A 22,581-nucleotide genomic window follows, 5' to 3' on the forward strand; every position below is an offset into this window, starting at 1 on the left:
CATGAAAGAGATACTAGAAACAGTCATCATAATTTAATTTTACCTAAAGTTAAGCATAGTTTTGGGCTGCACGCTTTTGCATTTAGTGCAGCAAAATTATGGAATAGTCTTTCACTGGATCTGAAAACTTGCAGGTCACTTTCTAGTTTTAGTATTAGGTTAAAGGGATTTAGTAGTTTGTAAGTTTTAGCCCTCAAAAGTATTTTATGTTATTTGTAGGTTATACATATTATGTTGGCGGCACGGTGGTGTAGTGGTTAGCGCTGTCGCCTCACAGCAAGAAGGTCCTGGGTTCGAGCCCCGGGGCCGGCGAGGGCCTTTCTGTGCGGAGTTTGCATGTTCTCCCCGTGTCTGCGTGGGTTTCCTCCGGGTGCTCCAGTTTCCCCCACAGTCCAAAGACATGCAGGTTAGGTTAACTGGTGACTCTAAATTGACCGTAGGTGTGAATGTGAGTGTGAATGGTTGTCTGTGTCTATGTGTCAGCCCTGTGATGACCTGGCGACTTGTCCAGGGTGTACCCCGCCTTTCGCCCGTAGTCAGCTGGGATAGGCTCCAGCTTGCCTGCGACCCTGTAGAACAGGATAAAGCGGCTAGAGATAATGAGATGAGATGAGACATATTATGTTTGCTTTGTTAAGTTTGAGGGCCACATGTATATTATCTCATCTCATCTCATTATCTCTAGCCGCTTTATCCTTCTACAGGGTCGCAGGCAAGCTGGAGCCTATCCCAGCTGACTACGGGCGAAAGGCGGGGTACACCCTGGACAAGTCGCCAGGTCATCACAGGGCTGACACATAGACACAGACAACCATTCACACCTACGGTCAATTTAGAGTCACCAGTTAACCTAACCTGCATGTCTTTGGACTGTGGGGGAAACCGGAGCACCCGGAGGAAACCCACGCAGACACGGGGAGAACATGCAAACTCCGCACAGAAAGGCCCTCGCCGGCCCCGGGGCTCGAACCCAGGACCTTCTTGCTGTGAGGCGACAGCGCTAACCACTACACCACCGTGCCGCCTACATGTATATTATCACTATGATATTTAAGTGCAATCCTCAATAAAAAATGTGATTTAATTTAATTTAATTAAGAGAGGTCAGAGGAAAATGGCCAGATTGCTTTGAGCTACCAGGAAGGATATACTGTAGTAACTCATAGCAACTCTTTACAACCGTGGTGAGCAGAAAAGCATCTCGGTATGCAACAGCAGAAGACCACACTGGGTTCCACTCCTGCAGCCAAGAACAGGAATCTTAGAATCAGGAACAAGTTCCTATTAAAGTGACCGGTAAACTGGGTTGCTTTATATGTGACTGATGTAATCGTGTCTGTAAGATTACAGCTACAAAGGATTATTGTGCTTTAGTGACAAGTGATGGTGTTACTTTAAATGGGAAGTGACTAGGGCTTTGAGATTGAATATACTTGTATATGGTCAGAAACAGCCTGCCAAAACATGAGGCAAAGCCTAAAGAAAGTTGCAAGCCATTGTTGATGATGTCATTACAGGAAAACAACATAAGCATCAATATGGAGCTTCATCTGGAAGTAGATTACCTTCTTCATGCATGCTTCAAAGCTCCAGTACCCAGCATAACATCTCATCTCATCTCATTATCTCTAGCCGCTTTATCCTGTTCTACAGGGTCGCAGGCAAGCTGGAGCCTATCCCAGCTGACTATGGGCGAAAGGCGGGGTACACCCTGGACAAGTCGCCAGGTCATCACAGGGCTGACACATAGACACAGACAACCATTCACACTCACATTCACACCTACAGTCAATTTAGAGTCACCAGTTAACCTAACCTGCATGTCTTTGGACTGTGGGGGAAACCGGAGCACCCGGAGGAAACCCACGCGGACACGGGGAGAACATGCAAACTCCGCACAGAAAGGCCCTCGCCGGCCACGGGGCTCGAACCCAGGACCTTCTTGCTGTGAGGCGACAGCGCTAACCACTACACCACCGTGCCGCCCGTGAAAAATTCTATAATAATTCTTGAAAAATTAAAAATAGATACATTCTTACCATCAAATACTTTTATTCCATATTTTCTTGCTTTTCTTTAATATTTTCAGAGGTTTTTGTTTTCGAGTAGAGTTTTTATATCGTCCTCGGTTGGTTCAGCAACACGCTCCGCCATTTTGTTTTTCTCTACTCATGGTATCCTTGACTTGCAAGTGACGTCAAAGCAAAATAGAAACCCGGATGTCGGCCATGTTGGTGGATATAACAAATGCGGGGTCAAGCGACATTCCATACAAGACACAGTCACGCGTGCGCAACTCTCTTTGTTTTTCCACTGCTTTAAGCGTTCTTTTAGCTATGCCATATCTTTGTGCTGTATATGGTTGTGATCACAACAGTACTCGTGACCGTGGCACGTTCCGATTTTTTAGAATTCCGTCCGTGATTCGGAAAGAGGCTTAGTACGGAGAGGAGACGAGGGGATCAGGACACTTCGTCCAATGACCATTTCATCCAATAGTTAAGACGTTTCGTCCAAAGCCTTTTTCAGATTTACTATCAATTATTTTATATTTCAGGTATTACTGTGTTCACAAATGAAAGCCCTGCAAGAGCGCTGCTCTGTGCCTAAAGATTTAATATGATCCAGCCAGCTTTAAAAATTAATAACTCGGCCAACGGAGCTCACAGCGAAGCCAAATTTTACTGGCACCTCCCTCTAAGCCTCCTCCTTGAAAAGAGCATGGTTTCAGGTCGGTCAGATCGCACCTCAGCCCGGGATTCGTGAACGAAGCCCCCGCAACAGCTCTGCTTGGTGCCTAAAGATTTAATATGATCCATACTATGGCACTCATTTGCTTTACAAAAATGTGTTTTGCTTCGGTCAAATTCCATTGAGAATTCCTCCTTTTTTTCGAACAAACAAATACCTGAAATATAAAATAACTGATAGTGCGTATGAAAAAGGCTTTGGATGAAATGGTCATGGGACAAAATTACCTGTATTCGTACTCGATGATTGGTAGAAGCGTCTTATCTTCAGAAAAGCCTGACTTTTTAACCCTTTGATGCAAAACATGGGTCAAAAGTGACCCGGCTGAGTTTTTATCTTCTATATCTTTGCAATAAATTAATTCCATCATTCAGTATTCAAGGTATTCCTCAATTAACTTGTTTTTGATCATCATACATCCTTATTTTATTTTTTCCTTTCTTACTTTTTGAATAAAAACCCTTTTTGTATCACTACCCTTCTAATGCACAACATGGGTCAAAAACAACCTGCATTCATTTTCCAGGTTATTTCATGTATGGCTGAGTGTTTCTATGATATACTTTTGAAATAAATTCATTTTGTCATTTACTTTTCCAAATATGCAGTAAATATCTTGTTTTTGTTTTGCACAAATCATCATTTTTATTTTTCCTTTCTTAAGTTATGAACAAGCACAGCTTTTGTAATTCTACATCGAGTTTACACACATGGGTCAGAAACGACCCGCATGCATTTACTCCAGCGTTTGGTGGGAACTGTGAATTGTGCTTGTGTCAGACATTTCACAGCTCAGCACAGCGCCCTTTGCCCATCTAATACGTGTAAGTAATGTTTTTCAATTGTTCTAACATTACCTTAGAAAAAAATTGATTATGTTTAGGTTACCTCGAGAGTGAGTAGATTACTTGTCAGAAAGTTACAAGTAATTACTATTAGCTACCGAGCTGCTGACATATTCTACTTTAGTTAGCTAATTTTATTGTAGTTGGCTTAGCTAACTACATTGTTAATAAATAAATAACTGGCCCCATTCACTGCTAAAGTAATTACTTGAAACAAATTATTATTATACTATTAAGACATTTAATTTTAAATCACACTTGGATGACCCATGTGTAGTAATATAAAAAGTATTTTTGTTCATAAAGTAGGAAAGAAAAAATTAAATTAATGATTTGTGGTAATTAAAAACAAGATATTTAAAGAATACTTGGAATATTCAATCATAAAATAAATTGATTTCAAAAGATAGAGCAAAGAAAAACTCAGTCAGCATGAAATAACCTGGAAAATGAATGCGGGTCATTTTTGACCCATGTTGTGCATTAGAAGGGGTGTGCATGTGTTTTGCAAAGGGTTAAAATAATATGGATCAAAACCACACATACTGTATATATCTTCACTTGATTGTTCAAATTGTGGTAATACAGAGAAAATTCAGCATTATTTACACAGACACGCTTTCAGCGGCTGCCATCCTAGTTGCTTTGTATATCTACCATCATGGTGTACGATCCACTCTTTTTAAGAAAGGGGACCGGAGAGTGTGCTCCAATTATAGGGGAATCACACTTCTCAGCCTCCCAGGGAAAGTTTACTCCAGGGTACTGGAGAGGAGAATTCGACCAATAGTCGAACCTCGGATCCAGGAGGAACAATGCGGTTTTCGTCCTGGTCGCGGAACACTGGACCAGCTCTATACCCTTCATAGGGTGCTCGAGGGTTCATGGGAGTTTGCCCAACCAGTCCACATGTGCTTTGTGGATCTGGAGAAGGCATTCGACCGTGTCCCCCGTGGTATTCTGTGGGGGGTGCTTCGGGAGTATGGGGTTCGGGGCTCTTTGCTAAGGGCTGTCCGGTCCCTGTACGAACGGAGCAGGAGTCTGGTTCGCATTGCCGGCAGTAAGTCAGACCTGTTCCCAGTGCATGTTGGACTCCGTCAGGGCTGCCCTTTGTCACCGGTTCTGTTCATAATTTTTATGGACAGAATTTCTAGGCGCAGCCAGGGGCCGGAAGGAATCCTGTTTGGGAACCACAGGATTTCATCTCTGCTTTTTGCGGATGATGTTGTCCTGTTGGCTTCTTCAAACCAGGACCTTCAGCATGCACTGGGGCGGTTTGCAGTCGAGTGTGAAGCGGCTGGGATGAGAATCAGCACCTCCAAGTCCGAGGCCATGGTTCTCGACCGGAAAAGGGTGGCTTGCCCTCTCCAGGTTGGTGGAGAAGTCCTGCCTCAAGTGGAGGAGTTTAAGTATCTCGGGATCTTGTTCACGAGTGAGGGAAGGATGGAGCGTGAGATCGACAGGCGGATCGGTGCAGCCTCCGCAGTGATGCGGTCGCTTTACCGGTCCGTCGTGGTGAAGAAGGAGCTGAGCCAAAAGGCGAAGCTCTCAATTTACCGGTCGATCTACGTTCCGACTCTCACCTATGGTCATGAGCTTTGGGTAATGACAGAAAGAACAAGATCGCGGATACAAGCGGCTGAAATGAGTTTCCTTCGCAGGGTGGCTGGGCGCTCCCTTAGAGATAGGGTGAGAAGCACAGTCACTCGGGAGGAGCTCGGAGTAGAGCCGCTGCTCCTCCACATCGAGAGGAACCAGCTGAGGTGGCTCGGGCATCTTTTTCGGATGCCTCCTGGACGCCTTCCTGGGGAGGTGTTCCAGGTATGTCCCCCCGGGAGGAGGCCCCGGGGAAGACCCAGGACACGCTGGAGGGACTATGTCTCTCGGCTGGCCTGGGAACGCCTCGGTGTTCTTCCCGAGGAGCTGGCCGAGGTGTCTGGGGAAAGGGAAGTTTGGGCTTCCATGCTTAGACTGCTGCCTCCGCGACCCGGTCCTGGATAAGCGGAAGAAGACGAGACGAGACGAGATGGTGTACGATCATGACGGAGCACATTTTAATCACGTGGTTGCAAGTATATGAGCTGATAGCCTCGTAGTAGAGCAGCCAGTCAGAGCTCACGATTGCTCATATCCAGTGAATGTGGATACAATAAAAGCCTGTACTATGCTAGTTTAGATGATATTACAAGAGAAAGGTATAAACAGAGGGGCGGCACGGTGGTGTAGTGGTTAGCGCTGTCGCCTCACAGCAAGAAGGTCCGGGTTCGAGCCCCGGGGCCAGCGAGGGCCTTTCTGTGTGGAGTTTGCATGTTCTCCCCGTGTCGGCGTGGGTTTCCTCCGGGTGCTCCGGTTTCCCCCACAGTCCAAAGACATGCAGGTTAGGTTAACTGGTGACTCTAAATTGACCGTAGGTGTGAATGTGAGTGTGAATGGTTGTCTGTGTCTATGTGTCAGCCCTGTGATGACCTGGCGACTTGTCCAGGGTGTACCCCGCCTTTCGCCCGTAGTCAGCTGGGATAGGCTCCAGCTTGCCTGCGACCCTGTAGAACAGGATAAAGCGGCTAGAGATAATGAGATGAGATGAGGTATAAACAGAAAATCGCAACATGAGCTCCTTGTGGTTCCTTGGTTTGACTGATTTGAGCAACCATAAAGGATGCAAACCTTTGGCATTCCGAAAGCTTGTGATAGTGCTTCCTATGTAGAAAATCATTCTGCAGTTCACGCCATGGCAACACAGTGACATGACGTCATATGCAAACAAGCTATTGTCCACACTTCAGGTACAGTAACAGCTTTGTTGTGCTGGATATGACAATAAAGTGGAGATCAGCGTTACTGTACCTTCTCTCCTCGATGAATCACTCCCTCTGTTTCACCTATTAACTGGTCAACTTGCCCTGGAGGCCCAGGAGGCCCCTGTAACCCAGCTTCACCCTACACACACACACACACACACACACACACAGTGAGATCACAAAAAAAGTGCTTATCGGAACCTATCATAATTGTCTAGATATATATCAATGCTGTATATTTCACACTCTGTGCCAGTGACTCGTTGCCATACTTTCTTTCCTTTTGGCCCTTGGAAGTTCAGCCCCATATTTCCCTATGAAAAAACAGTGACACAGAAAAATATTTTAATTGACACAGCTTAGATTTTTTTTTTTTAAATTCCAAACCAGATTTATATTTGGATCAGGAGTTACACACACTGCCATGACTTAGCATTAAAAACACAGCTTACCTTTGGCCCTGGTAGACCAGGGGGACCTGGTGGTCCCTGAATTGAAGAAACATAAGAAAAATACATTATATAGTGTGCATTTACAAGATGCACAGTCAAATAGAAAATATGATACAGTCAGTGGTTAGAAAAATAACAACATACATCGTAACCTCTCGGACCCTGAGGCCCAATAGGACCTGGCAACCCGGGCTGTCCTGGCTCTCCCTATGCAAACATACACACAAGTGGGTTTGTTACAGGATGTTCACTAGAGTTCATAAGATAAGAATCAATTATGCTAGCTTAGCCATACGAGACGGCTGTAAAGTTTACACAAAACTGTTTATATCTATAGAAGAAGATTTAAACAGAGCCTTAATCTTCACAGTAATACCGCAGAAATAAATATTCAGTCTGATAGATTGACGTGTAGAAAGTGACACACTCTGGGGCCTGGCTGACCGATGCTTCCTGGAAGTCCTGGTGTTCCTTGCGTATCTACAGTAATGACCTCACCAGGCTCTCCCTACCGGTGTGGGAGAGAGAGAGAGAGAGAGAGAGAGAGAGAGAGTAAGAATATCCAGAATTATAGTATATATAATTATAAAGAATATCCAGAAATATAGTATGAGTAATACCAAAGGTAATGAACCCAACACCAGCTGTCTGGACATAATATGTCCTTATATTAATAGCATGTTTACTAAAAGCAGTAGGCTACATCCCATTAGTTTCCATTTCACAGAAACCTTTATTTAAAAAAATTACTGTTTATTGCAATTCAAATGCAATGACTCACGTAAACCTAAATGTATTTAAATGTTGAATATTTTTCCTCATAAACAAATGTGCATACAGTATATCCTGAGACCATTACGTGCCGTTGTCATTCAAACGGCTCATTTTGATAATTTCAGTAACTTCATAAATGACTAAACCAGATCAAACGACATTACTGATTTTACCCAAACAAACAAAGTAAATAAAGTTGTATTTAAAAAGGTAGAAGGTCTGGTCTATGCTATGTGTAGTACAGGAGGTTGTTCAGAGGAACACCTGCCTTCTGTCCTGGATAACCACGTGGTCCCTAGGAAGGAGAAAGACACAAATAAAGAAGAAGCAGGAATGTCAGATCACATAGTGATTTAGGATAATAATCTAATATGAGAGGCTCTGTTTGAAATTATGGATTCTCTTCGGTGACTGGCATATTGTGAGGGGCACAGTCCTGAAGAAAATAGCCCTATGCCAGTCACCGAAGAGAATTCATACTTACCGGAGCCTATCGGTGCATGATATATTAGATTTATATCCCTCATCAAAAAATTCCAAACTGTAAGTGTTAGCTACAAAGAATTAGAAATAAACCTGAAAAAAAATTAGAGGTCCAACTCTGCCTCGCTAGGCATGATCATGATATGTAGATCTACACACAGAGGAATACTCACGGAACCACAGCTGTGACTCGAGTCGGCCGTGTAACTTGAAATTGTGACGTCAGTTCATGGTCTATCCAGGATATACCATGACTGACTCACGCCATATCCATTTTTTACATTTTTGACTTCACGAGATACATTACGTAATCAATGATGGAACTATTTTGTGTCACGTGAGCCATCCTTGGCCAATCCCGGCACGGGAATTTTTTTGATGAGGGATATAATGTCCATGATCCACATCTCTCAAGTCCAGAGTGAGGAGAGAGCACTTACCGGTTGACCGTCTCCACCTGGGAAACCTCCAGTTCCTGGAAATCCTTTTTCACCCTGTAATCAAACCCACCACAAATAAACATAATATTCATTACACCTCCATTCAGACTGATTAGACTGTCTACACCATGTGTATTCAATATACTGCCCAAACTGGACGATTCTAATTTGTAAAATAATGATATTATAGCTATGATGATTATTTTCAAGGTTAAAAAAAGAAAAGCTTTTTTAACTATACAGTACATCACGACTTAATTTACAATGATACAATTACTACATCATCTTCATTTGGGCCCTGTGATGACCTGGCGACTTGTCCAGGGTGTACCCCGCCTTTCGCCCGTAGTCAGCTGGGATAGGCTCCAGCTTGCCTGCGACCCTGTAGGACAGGATAAAGCGGCTACAGATAATGAGATGAGATCTTCATTTGGTTTAGCATTAGCATACGGAAATGTTTCTCACTGTGGATTTTGTTTTCCGTGACAAAAAAAGATAGAATTACATATCCACTATAGTGCTATACAGATCCTTGTATCTCCATGCAGACTCGACCAGGCTTCACCCTGAGGAGCTGGAGCGACCTGGGCAACAGCACGGAGCTGGCGGACGCCTGATGGGAGCGTGACTGGTGGTTATATAAATCCCACACAGTCCTGACTCACAAGTGCCTAGCAAGTGGGCAGTCCACTTCCCTCTCCCTAGGAAACTATCATACAGGATGCAACCTGTAGATGGTGCCATCGTCTCTACTCTCTTGTGTTGCCATATAATAAGATCCTCCCAGGCCAAGCAGTGTGGATCAGCGTTGCAAACTGATCACCATTCTACACAAATTTTTTGTGAAAAGCTCCAAGGTCATGGACCACGTGCTTCTTCCTTCTCATTTAACATTGACCCGAAGAACTGGGAAGTGGTCACAAAAGACCGAAGGCTTTGGAGAATGTCCTGTCTTTCTGACTGAAAACGATGAGACATCAAAAACGCTGCCGCCAAAAGCTTCAAGGACAACAGAGAGCAGCCAGCATTGAACTGCTTCCTGCTACCCCTTGCCCTTATTGTCCTTGACTGTTTCACTCGCATCTTGGACTCTCAGGTCATCTCCGCTTCAAGCATCCTGTGCTTTGATCTTGGAAAGGATACTCGATCTCAAGCTACGGCAACAACGACGACGATGATAGTGGTATAATTACAAAACTGTTATCTAAAGCAGTAAAATCTCAAATACTGCACGAAATTCTCAACTTAGTCATTTTTAGCTTTGTCAGTTTGTTATATCTGCTTCGGCCAAATGTAACAAAGTGTGACATGGTTAATGATCTCATCTCATCTCATTATCTCTAGCCACTTTATCCTTCTACAGGGTCGCAGGCAAGCTGGAGCCTATCCCAGCTGACTACGGGCGAAAGGCGGGGTACACCCTGGACAAGTCACCAGGTCATCACAGGGCTGACACATAGACACAGACAACCATTCACACTCACATTCACACCTACGGTCAATTTAGAGTCACCAGTTAACCTAACCTGCATGTCTTTGGACTGTGGGGGAAACCGGAGCACCCGGAGGAAACCCACGCGGACACGGGGAGAACATGCAAACTCCACACAGAAAGGCCCTCGCCGGCCCCGGGGCTCGAACCCAGGACCTTCTTGCTGTGAGGCGACAGCGCTAACCACTACACCACCGTGCCGCCCATGGTTAATGATAGTGGAAATTATCAAACACGACTAACGTTTGTTTGGAGCAGTAGCCAGGTTTTCTATTAACCTGCTCAATGCGCAATTTGAAATTGCAAACTAAAAAACGAGTAATGGAAATAAAAAATATATACAGTATCAAATATCTTGCAAAAAACTTACAAAAAGGTTTTTCAGACAATTCGATAAAGCAATATTTCCAAAATAGAAACAAAAACTCATTTTTCGCATTCACTTTAACACTACCACAGCTATTGCAGTGGATGCAATGGAAACCCTGTGCCAAGTATCAGGTCTCATAGATCAGAATAACTAGTTTTAAAGGAGATACGCAGAACTTTTATTTTTAAATAAATTTCTGAGTGGATAGTATCTCCATCCTTGACTCTTGTATGCTGCATAAATGGGAACTTAAAATATATTTATTTATTTTTGAGAGTTAAAATTGACCGCAAAGTTGGCATTCGCGCTGCCCCGCTGAGCCAGCCAGCCCTGAGTGCGTGACGTCACAGCGGGAACCGGTTTTAAGGCCGAGGCCTTTTACAGCTATAGACCAAAGTCATATAAATAAAAATTTATAGTGAAAGTAAGAAATCCCGTTACCGACTTGCTCAACTAAGACTGATTTGACTTCACTGATTGTGGGTTGACTCTCATTAAAACAGGATAGGTGTTATAACTTATGCAACATACATGTACCTGCATGCATTTTCACTGATAAGGCGTAAAAGGCTAATTAAATAATCAGATGAACTGAGACAATCACATTCTGAAGCAAATTAAATAATCTCATACCGGTAACTTAAACACACAATACAAGTTACATGTATTAATCTAAATGCAGGTAAACAACGAGTGTTGTTGTTTTTGTTGTTTTGTATCCAAATGATCATCTTCGCATCTTACCCCTCTGTGTTCTTGCTTCTTGTGGCCGATTGTTTTGAAACAATCTGACTTTCAGTTCTTCGTTCAGTTCTCCGTTCATTCGCTTCCTCCACGTAAGGGCGAGATATTGCTGCTGAGGCAAGCATATCTGGTGGAGAAATCAGACGGCTGGTCCACTCATTCTCCGTTTTCTCCATACTGAGTACTCCGCCATTACTGCTCGGCTCAGGCAATTACTAAAACCTGGGACGGGACGTCACTGGTTTTAGCAACAACCGTGGGGAAGTCACTGCCCGAGTGATGTCACGTCACATCAGGTTTCATCCCGGGTTTTAGCAACAACAATCGGCTCACACTCCAGGAGAACTGGTGCAACTGAACTTACTTTCCTTTGCTTGTAGTTTTATTTTCCTTTAATTGTTGGTACTGCACCCTCTTTCAATACGGGCTTATAGCCAACACTCCTCAACAGATCAGAGGTCTTATATGAGTCTTCAGTAAAATGTACAGAGCAGAGGAGAGACCACTTCGTAGGTACCCAATGTGCCCGTGAACTTCTCACAAAACGTGTCCAAATCTTTGCAGTTTGAACATTCTTGGGTCATGAATGCAACATAAATCTACTTTCTGTCGTGTTGCTGCACTGGCCAGCAACACATCTACGTGGCATGGCGATAAATTAGCTCAAAATGGAAGCTTGAAGTTGCAGTCAGCTCTGTGTTTTACAGTAGTATAGCGGAAATGACAATGAGACCGATAGCCTTCCTGCGATAACCTCACAGATGTCAAGGTCATTCACTCAGATCGCTACCTATATGAATCACTTTAATCGTAAAAATTACTATATTAGATTTATTGTTAAAGCTTAAAACTATTCCTATGCCATTCTTGAGGTCTCAAGGCATTTATGAACAAAAAGTGAGGCCATGGTTCTGTGTATCTCCTTTAACTGTATCACATCACTCAGTGGAAACACAGAGCATTTGTAGTTGTTTCTATTTTGCGCAACATTGCAATAGAAATTCAGCTAGTGACACTGCACTGTAAAAAAAATTATTTGTTGTTTTAACTTAAAAAAGTTAGTACCTGGGCTGCCTTAAAATTTTGAGTTCATATAGTAGAAATTCATACAATCACAACTATACAATCACAACTATACAAGCACAGGGCATCGTTATTTCACAAAATATCATCTTACAACATGACATTAACCCCAACCTTGACTTTTAATCAGTTATCAGCATTCACTGACTCAACTGTCGAAAATATCACAAAATATCATCTTACAACATGACATTAACCCCAACCTTGACTTTTAATCAGCTATCAGCGTTCATTGACTCGACTGTCTAAAGCAGTTTCCATCTGAACTCCAGTGCGTTAGCATTTATCAGGACTGTTCCATTTGAGCTCCTGGTACACACCTTTGTTCCGTTACAGCCCGCAATTCCTTTTGGACCTGGAGGCCCGTCCAGTCCCGGAAGACCCTGTCAAAAAAAGGAGGACACACACAGTCAGAACTGCTGCAACAGACAGAGCACAGAAACTGCATATCCATCATGTGTTATGTACTATGCATACCAAATTATTGATTAATTAGTGCTGAAATGGCTTCTGATTTCTCCAGAATCTATATAATTATATGAATAGGTTAAACAAAACATGACAAGTTTCTAAGATTGTTCCCAGATTGTCTCTTGCGGCCTAGAAGGGATCACTAATGCATTTTTTAAAGTTATTTAACAGTTATTCCATGAAATCGAGTCGGATATGAACTGATAGTTGATGAGGCGTGTAGTACCAAGTCGGCTATAAGCAATGTACGACAAGATTGAGTGGAATAACTGTTTTATTCTATCCACATTCACTGGATTTTGAAAAACAGAGCATTTTTATTTTTATTTTTTGCAAATTCAATAAATACAAACTTTATACAAAATGTCTGACAAAATTATTTCCACTTAAAATGTAAACAAACCGGTGAAATGACAGGAGCAATTTGTGAAAAATGCGATAATAATAATTCTTGAAAAATAAAAAAAGATACGTTCTTACCATCAAATACTTTTATTCTAAAATTTGTTGCTTTTTTGTATTTTTGGGATTTTGTTTTCGAGTATTAATTTCATCCTCGGTTGGTTCAGTAACACATTCCGCCATTTTGTTTTTCTCTACTCATGGTATATGAGCTGATATCCTAGTTGTAGAGTAGCCAATCAGAGCGCACGATTCCTCATAACCAGGGAATGTGGATAGAATAATATATAATAACTCTTGCACGTGTACAGAACGATGTTTAATATGAAATTATACACTGCTGTATTTTGTCCCTTTTATCACCAACAAAGCCTGCAATTGTCCTGGATCTTGGTATGCTGTATTTGTGAACTTGTAGCTATATCTTTCTTTAATCTGTATACAAATTAGAAGCACTCCTGTGAGAAACGACTGGTCGCCTGTTGCTTTGTTGCTTACTCACATGAGGCGAATGACAACAACGTGAGCAGTGCACAGACATGGAGCTAAATCCTCCTGCATGCTCTAAGCTAACAGTCATTATTATTTCACATATATTCATTTTTTACACACTGAGTCTTCTGTAAGCCTCTGAAAACTACGCTTACCCATAACCCTCTTTTCTCAAATACAATTAATGCATTTAAGACTCGACATTAATGGTAATCTGACTGTCCAGGACAACTAAATGTTTGGTGTGGAAAAATCAAATCCGCATCTGCCTGTCTGACGGGACAAGTTGAATATTTGTTGAAAATCACCATTTTTGTAGTAATTATTCAAGAGTTACATCAATAAAGTTCCAACAAAACGAATTAAATTCCCTCAGTCATCTGGCCATGTTATTGTTTACGAAATTCCGGGGAAGCCGAGTACAGCAGGTGCGTGTGTAAAAATAACCACATCATAATATCTAATTATAGGTTATTAGACTTTGAATTCAGGGTGGCACAGTGGTGTAGTGGTTGGCACTGTTGCTTCACAGCAAGAAGGTCCTGGGTTTAAGCCAAGCGGCTGATAAGGGCCTTTTTTGTGTGGAGTTTGCATGTTCTCCCTGTGTCTGTGTGGGTTTCCTCCGGGTGCTCCGGTTTCCCCCACAGTCCAAAGACATGCAGGTTAGGCTAATTGGTGGCTCTAAATTGACCGTAGGTGTGAATGTGAGTGGTTGTTTGTCTCTGTGTCAGCCCTGCGATGACCTGGCGACTTGTCCAGGGTGTACCCCGCCTCTCGCCCATAGTCAGCTGGGATAGGCTCCAGCTTGCCCGCGACCCTGCACAGGATAAGTGGTTACAGATAATGGATGGATGGACTTTGAAATCAGAGAAATGGTGATCAAATACCTCAGTGAATAAATATCTGTGGTGAATCTTTATTTTATCCAGACATTCACTGTATTTTTCTTTTGTATGGTACACATTAACTATCACAAATGCCGTAAAATATCTTGCAGGAATTTTACGACAGTGCCGAACTCACTGACGGTTTGTTTTCATTCACAAAGTGATTCTGTCACCCTTATCATGTCCAACTCATTTTCTTTCAGTTTCATCTCATCTCATCATCTGTAGCCGCTTTATCCTGTTCTACAGGGTCGTAGGCAAGCTGGAGCCTATCCCAGCTGACTACAGGCGAAAGGCGGGGTACACCCTGGACAAGTCGCCAGGTCATCACAGGGCTGACACATAGACACAGACAACCATTCACACTCACATTCACACCTACGCTCAATTTAGAGTCACCAGTTAACCTAACCTGCATGTCTTTGGACTGTGGGGGAAACCGGAGCACCCGGAGGAAACCCACGCGGACACGGGGAGAACATGCAAACTCCGCACAGAAAGGCCCTCGCCGGCCACGGGGCTTGAACCCGGACCTTCTTGCTGTGAGGCGACAGCACTAACCACTACACCACCGTGCCGCCTCTTTCAGTTTCATTTCTTTAAATTAATTTATCCTGCAGGTTTTACTGGATTAATCAAGATTTAACTTTATTTCCTCCAGAAGCTTTGAATTTGGGTGAGTCTAACTCTTAAAATTGCAGCTCGGGTAATGGGTTAGAACAACACACGCACCATAATGGGGCCTTGGATAGTTTTGCTTATTGTTACAGTTAAAGTTTGCGTTTTATTGAAAAATTAAAAATCATTAAAGCATAATGATTATCATAACTATACCTGCTTTTTGATCAACTTTGTTAAGCACTTTCCTTTCACTGAACTAGTAGTCAGTATACAGTAATAAAAAGGTTATGGTCAGGACAAGTGAAAAATCTTGCTGCTTATCCAGCTGGACAAGTGGATTAAAATGTTCATGTCGAGCCGTGGTACTACTGTAAAGTAAAACCTGTGCATTTTCTTATAGGACTCGTCAGTTATGGAAGAGTGTTGAAAGTTTTTAAAAAGTTCCAAGCTACTTAAAACCTCATTTGAAAATATATTTTTGGAATATTTTTTAAGTTTGCTTTTTCCTGTGATTTTTTTCTTGTTGTTGTTGTGTTATTTGCCTCTTTTATCTCTTTTTGCTTGCACTTTCTGTCTTGTACAATCTCTTGGAATCGTACTGTTACTGTTTTATTCCCGAGCATTATTATTGTTATTATTATTCACATCAGGAGTACTCACTGGAATTCCTGGTGTCCCTGCAAATCCAGGAAGTCCAGGAGGTCCCTGTAAAAAGACATAGTTATCTTACATCAGCAGAACACACAACTAGATTTGGCTTTTAGGAAAATCGTTCTCTAAGCAGTCTCACTCTTATTCCTTTCGATCCAGGTGGTCCTGAAGGTCCATCATCACCCTGGGGGGAAAATGTGGATAAAAACAGAATCACGTGTTTCTTTGAACAAAAATAATAATATTTTATCTAAATGAATTAAGGTACATTCACAGTGCAGGGAAACTAAGTTTTTTTCCCATGGACTCTTATTCATTTTCAAAATCCTGCACAGAGGCTTGCATGAGTGAGAGCAGCATAAAGCACAAGATATGAGCATGAGTCTCTTCCACAGCTATGGTCAGTCAGTGCAGTGCACGATGGAAGAGATGGAAAGCTGTACAGTAGAAGGTAGGCCCCAAATTCCACCCTCTAAAATAACTACACTGGTTTAATGTCTTAATTTATAAAAAAAAAATTACACCACATTGAACGTAATATATACAGTAAATAGATGGATTAAGAAAAAAGGTGTACAAACATTCAGAGGGATATAAAAACGTTTAGAAATTAATTTCACTAACCCTGAACTCTGCACACACTTCTCTCGAGACAGCTACAGTGGTGCTTGAAAGTTTGTGAACCCTTTAGAATTTTCTATATTTCTGCATAAATATGACCTAAAACATCATCAGATTTTCACACAAGTCCTAAAAGTAGATAAAGAGAACCCAGTTAAACAAATGAGACAAAAATATTATACTTGCTCATTTATTTATTAAGGAAAATGATCCAATATTACATATCTGTGAGTGGCAAAAGTATGTGAACCTCTAGGACAGGGGTACTCAAATAGAAATGATGAGGGGCCACATTTTTTTTTTCCATTTACTCAAAGGGCCATTTATTGAGAATGTGTATGATACATGCCATAATAATGTAACGCATTTATTTTAACATTTCCTTGTCATTGAACACAACAGTATTAGGGCCTACCTAAAATAAAAATATATTTTTCATTTGGGCATAAATAACTGAATAAAATAAATAAAACAAATAAATAACTGAATAAAAAAACATTACCCTGTTAATAATCCAAAACAAATACCCTTCAAGCTGCCCATTTTCTGTGCTTTGGTTAACAAACTCAAGAACTAACTCACACTCTCAATATTGCTTAATGGGAGAAATGGCCTCGTGTGTCTTTGGCCAATGTTTGGAACCTTGGTTTGAATGGTGTGATAGCCAGGGAGACACACTGATGTGTATGTTCATTAGTGAGCCGGTTGCGGTATTGGTTTTTGACAATGTTCATGGTGGAGAACGCGGATTCACAACGGTATGTTGACCCAAACATGGTCAAGATGTGAATAGCCATCTTCTTGAGCAGAGGGAAATTGGCCGCAGTTACCAGCTTTGACCAGAAGGTGATGACGTCACACTGAGCCTCCTTCAGTGCAATGTTCTCCTGCAGGTCAATGAGCTCATTTTGCAGTGCAGGACATTTTTATTGCCGCGACACTTTCTTGGCAGATTAAACACAAAGGTCGAGTGCTGGACGGTGGAAGAAAGAACGCAACCCTTTCTGTCCATTCTGGTTGGAATTGGCGGTTCTCGCTGTCCAGTTTTCTTTTTGGTGCAAACTTCGAGCATGCCATTGTGGCTACGGCCGGTAAACTGACTGTCTGGAGTTTTGCGAGGGCTTAGATTAGCCTTGCTATTTGTTTATCGTTGCCATGGAGGCAATCCTCACATCTCGTCGCAGCGCGAGGGGCGCTCTTTCAAAATAAGAGCGGACAGCGCGATTGAAAAAAAAAAAACACACAGAACAGCTCGCGGGCCAGAAATAGACCCCCCGGGGGCCTAAAATGGCCCGGGGCCGCTATTTGAGTATGGGGGCTCTAGGATTAGCAGTTAATTTGAAGGTGAAATTAGAGTCAGCTGTTTTCAATCAATGGGATGACAATCAGGTGTGAGTGGGCACCCTGTTTTATTTAAAGAACAGGGATCTATCAAAGTCTGATCTTCACAACACATGTTTGTGGAAGTGTATCATGGCACGAACAAAGGAGATTTCTGAGGACCTCAGAAAAAGTGTCGTTGATGCTCATCAGGCTGGAAAAGGTTACAAAACCATCTCTAAAGAGTTTGGACTCCACCAATCCACAGTCAGACAGGTTGTGTACAAATGGAGGAAATTCAAGACCATTGTTACTCTCCCCAGGATTGGTCGACCAACAAAGATCACTCCAAGAGCAAGGCAGGTAATAGTCCGCAAGGTCACAAAGGACCCCAGGGTAACATCTAAACGACTGAAGACCTCTCTCACATTAGCTAATGTTAATGTTCATGAGTCTACCATCAGGAGAACACTGAACAACAATGGTGTGCATGGCAGGGTTGCAAGGAGAAAGCCACTGCTCTCCAAAAAGAACATTGCTGCTCATCTGCAGTTTGCTAAAGATCACGTGGAGAAGCCAGAAGACTATTGGAAAAATATTTTGTGGACAGATGAGATCAAAATAGAACTTTTTGGTTTAAATGAGAAGCGTTATGTTTGGAGAAAGGAAAACACTGCATTCCAGCATAAGAACCTTATCCCATCTGTGAAACATGGTGGTGGTAGTATCATGGTTTGGGCCTGTTTTGCTGCATCTGGGCCAGGACGACTTGCCATCATTGATGGAACAATGCATTCTGAATTATACCAGCGAATTCTAAAGGAAAATGTCAGGACATCTGTCCATGAACTGAATCTCAAGAGAAGGTGGGTCATGCAGCAAGACAACGACCCTAAGCACACAAGTTGTTCTACCAAAGAATGGTTAAAGAAGAATAAAGTTAATGTTTTGGAATGGCCAAGTCAAAGTCCTGACCTTAATCCAATGGAAATGTTGTGGAAGGACCTGAAGCGAGCAGTTCATGTGAGGAAACCCACCAACATCCCAGAGCTGAAGCTGTTCTGTATGGAGGAATGGACTAAAATTCCTCCAAGCCGGTGTGCAGGACTGATCAACAGTTACCGCAAACGTTTAGTTGCAGTTATTGCTGCACAAGGGGGTCACACCAGATACTGAAAGCAAAGGGTCACATACTTTTGCCTCTCACAGATATGTAATATTGGATCATTTTCATCAATAAATAAATGACCAATATAATATTTTTGTCTCATTTGTTTAACTGGGTTCTCTTTATCTACTTTTAGGACTTGTGTGAAAATCTGATGATGTTTTAGGTCATATTTATGCATAAATAAAGAAAATTCTAAAGGGTTCACAAACTTTCAAGCACCACTGTAAATGTGAATATTCTAGTAAAATGACTACAATGTGGCCAGCACCTTTTTTTTTTTTGCTGCAATGTGAAAAATAATAGTGTATATATGATTCAATTATCTGATGCCGGTTTGACCGCTGACCTTCTGTCCACGAGGTCCAGCTGGCCCTTCTGGTCCAGGGTATCCTGGTGCACCTGGATGACCTGTTTGACCTGGAAAACCTCGCTCACCCTGCAAACACACATACACAGAACAGCAGTAGTGCCTCACTAGAAATGAAAGATTATCGCTTTAAAGATCATGATGGCAGATGTCTGTGTTGCCCAGGCTTGTATTTTGTGGTTCTGTGCCATTGTTCGCCATGGTATTATTGTGTACCAGTAACCTAGCAACCCGTTTATCCCAAAATAACAAAGGCTGAAAAATATTGTCAAGATCAAAAAGGACATAAATATCTTTGATAAATGACATCTTGGAAAGGTCTTGTTGTTCTAAGCATGGATAGACGTTTATTATTATAAGGGGATGGGAAAAAAAAGGCAGACTGTTTGTAAAAAGAAAAAAGTGGGGAAAGTCCAGACATGAAAGCAGTCATGTTGAGACATTAGAAAGCCACACACACAGTAAACCTTATACTATAGTGCCACTAAAAAACACCTCGGAAAGAAAGCTCTATGTTGGCAGCATCACAAAGATAAACTAAACCGCTCCATACCCTGTAGCCACAGGGTACAGTGAACAGGTATGAGCTTTGCTATATAACTAGGAATATCAGACACTCACTGGCTGTGCTGTGAAAACTGTGCATGCAGACGCTCGTCTGAGTTTCCAAATCTGTCATTGCTTAACTCTTGAATATTTTCTATCATGAATACTATCATTAAAACAGATATAATTTCTACTTTCCACAAAAATGTATCTGGTTAAGATCTGTTCAGTACTTTGGGAGTAACGGCAGGTTGAAGTTGGTACAATAGAGTCCATTCTCTACTCACGTGACGTCAGGAAACTGCCGGTGCTTTCTGAGTCATGACAAAGCGGTCAGGCTCTCTCTCTTCTGATTGGTTTCCGACTGGATTACTCATGAATATCAATCAGATAACTTTTATAGGGATGTTCTGTCACTCACTGTTTCTGATGAAGTATTCAGCAAAATCTTCCATCAGCTAGTTTTGATGTTATGATTCACGGGAGACTTTGAAGTGAGTTTTCATAGCTTTACCTACTTATTTTTTTTTTCAACTGAAACTGATTTATGTAAATAAATAGCTATTTTAGAATATTACTGGAGTTGTTTTGATGAAAAAATATTGAGATCTTACTGGTCGGAGTGAGATTTTTAAAAACTGGAAGTCAGAAACGCGAGTGTCAATTTCAATTCAGTTTATTGGAATTGTTTACTGGATGTGGCTCACACAGTTTTTTCGAGGTTCGCCTTGAAAGCTGTGAATATGAATCGAAATAATCATTTATATTCTTTCATAGAAACACTAGTAGGCCCTACTTAGAAATACAAAGGTCCACAGAGCACAAAGAGGGTATTAGAAATAATCTTTTATTACTTTATTTTGATAGAGAACAGTAGATGTGAATGACATTCAATGCTGATTTATGCATATCTTATCATTGTATTTGTAACTAACATTGATTTCTCCTTCTTTGTGATGCATAAATGAGAGTTAAGATCAGCTTTATATTGCACAAATAAAGCCATTTGGTGAAACTTTGAAAGAAGAGTGTACCGATTTAACTTTTTTATCCAATTAGCATAATTATTACTAATTAAATACTAATTTACATAATCGGTCTTTACTAAGTTTTCAAACTTTTCAGTATTACTGTAATGACTAAGTGAATGATAATTACATTTTTACTGGGTTTTTTTGTTTGGTTGTTTGGTTGGTTGTTTTTTTTTTTTTTGCTTAAAGGTAGACTGCCTTTCAGATTTTTCAAGTTTAGGTAATAAAAAAATTTTCCCCGACACCCAATTATTTTTGTTTAGTGAACCGAAAGCTACTGAATTAGAATGACAGACTTCCAATTTTATTAGTTTTTTTAATAGAACAATTAATGAATTTAGGGCCACATGGCCCTAAATTCTTAGCTATTTTTTCCTGCTTCACCATGACCCAATTCAAGATACTACGTCATGCATCACATGGTGGGCTTTCCCCGTTCGTGCAAGGCATTGTGAGATACACATTTGAAACATGAGAGAAAAATGGAGGACGTGAGTGTGTGAATGAAACGTGAAAGACCGACTACAGTAACAGAAAGCGAGAAGAAAAGACGTTATGTTGCGAAGAAAAGGAAACGCAGGACCAAACTAATAAATATCGGTGGTCAGCGAGCACCTTGGTGTGATCAGCTGTTCGTTTAGTGACAGAATGATGGAACTGTCAGTGCATGGTCAAGGTAAACCTGTAGATGGCAGTAATGCAACACTGTGGATGCCGGCTGCTGTAAACCCAAAAGAAGAAGAAGAAGGTAAACCTGCGCATGCGCACACGGACTTCTTCTGTCTGCTTGACTGCACGAAGCGAGCGATTTCATGCGCATTATTTGCTGGGAATCCCCTCAAATTAAATAACTTCCCATCCACAGAATGGCCTGGGTTTTTTGTTTTGTTTTTAAGATATTACGGAAATAAACATATCGCAATGACCAAATTTCAGAGGGAACTAATTTTCACCGATTTTATGAAATCGAAAGGCCGTCTAGCTTTATTGTACTTTTTAAATTATTTATCCACAGTGGCAGAAATGGGGTCCCAAATTTCTGTCAGTTATTACACACAGCTGTTTATGTTACAGTTTCTCTTTACCCAGAACATTCGTTACAGTTGTACAATAAGTAGTGGTGACTCAGTAAACCATGATAACCGTGGTCATCAGCAAAAACAATCCCTGATGTCTGACCTGTCTCAGTTAATAGATAGCTCACTGTCATGTAATATACAGACCAGAAAGCAGGCTTCACTTATCGTTTACTGCATACTTGATTAGGTATTTTAGCAAGATTTAGTTTTAAAATGTTTTAAAGGGGAACTGAAGTCATTTTTAAACTTGTTTTATTTCTTAATTAACATGTTATTCAATTACATTTTCGGTTTTAGTAACCTTATATCGTGACTCGTATTGGCAACTAATCGCAATTAAATATTATACTTATCGGCCTATTCGGTTTTTAGCCATGTTGAATTTAGTTCGTTTGGTCCACGGTAGGCGTCGCTTATCTGCACGATCTTCACGAGACTTGTGTGAGACTTTGAAATGTGACGTGTCAGCCAGGTGTCAGTGCCGCCATTTTGAAAACTGTTTTCCCAAACGAAATATTGCACAAAAACAAGTTTAAATGACGATTACTGCCGACTTTTTTCAAACTTTCCTGATTGCTATCAAAACAAACAAAACTTCCGGCTTGATTACGTCAGCATTCGAAAGAAGGCGCGCGCGTCTTTTGACAACGTTGGCAGGTGTTGGTCACTTTGATTTCCGCTGTACGTTTT

The 22,581-nt window shown here is 41.5% G+C and overlaps 1 protein-coding gene across 1 annotated transcript in view; it reads right to left on the reverse strand.

Moving 5' to 3' along the window:
- The window catches only part of col4a5 (collagen, type IV, alpha 5 (Alport syndrome)), a 144,262-nt gene that overhangs the window by 56,445 nt on the left and 65,236 nt on the right, over positions 1-22,581 (reverse strand). The window contains exons 3-13 of the mRNA XM_060924161.1: positions 19,215-19,304; positions 15,896-15,940; positions 15,766-15,810; positions 12,553-12,615; positions 8,544-8,597; positions 7,889-7,915; positions 7,274-7,354; positions 6,991-7,053; positions 6,847-6,882; positions 6,667-6,708; positions 6,441-6,533 (exon numbers count right to left, since the gene is read on the reverse strand). Coding sequence (XP_060780144.1) covers positions 6,441-6,533; positions 6,667-6,708; positions 6,847-6,882; positions 6,991-7,053; positions 7,274-7,354; positions 7,889-7,915; positions 8,544-8,597; positions 12,553-12,615; positions 15,766-15,810; positions 15,896-15,940; positions 19,215-19,304 — 639 coding nt within the window. The remainder of the gene's footprint in view (positions 1-6,440; positions 6,534-6,666; positions 6,709-6,846; positions 6,883-6,990; positions 7,054-7,273; positions 7,355-7,888; positions 7,916-8,543; positions 8,598-12,552; positions 12,616-15,765; positions 15,811-15,895; positions 15,941-19,214; positions 19,305-22,581) is intronic.

Source organism: Neoarius graeffei, chromosome 1 (assembly GCF_027579695.1).
Source record: "Neoarius graeffei isolate fNeoGra1 chromosome 1, fNeoGra1.pri, whole genome shotgun sequence".
NCBI classification, from domain to species: Eukaryota; Metazoa; Chordata; class Actinopteri; order Siluriformes; family Ariidae; genus Neoarius; species Neoarius graeffei.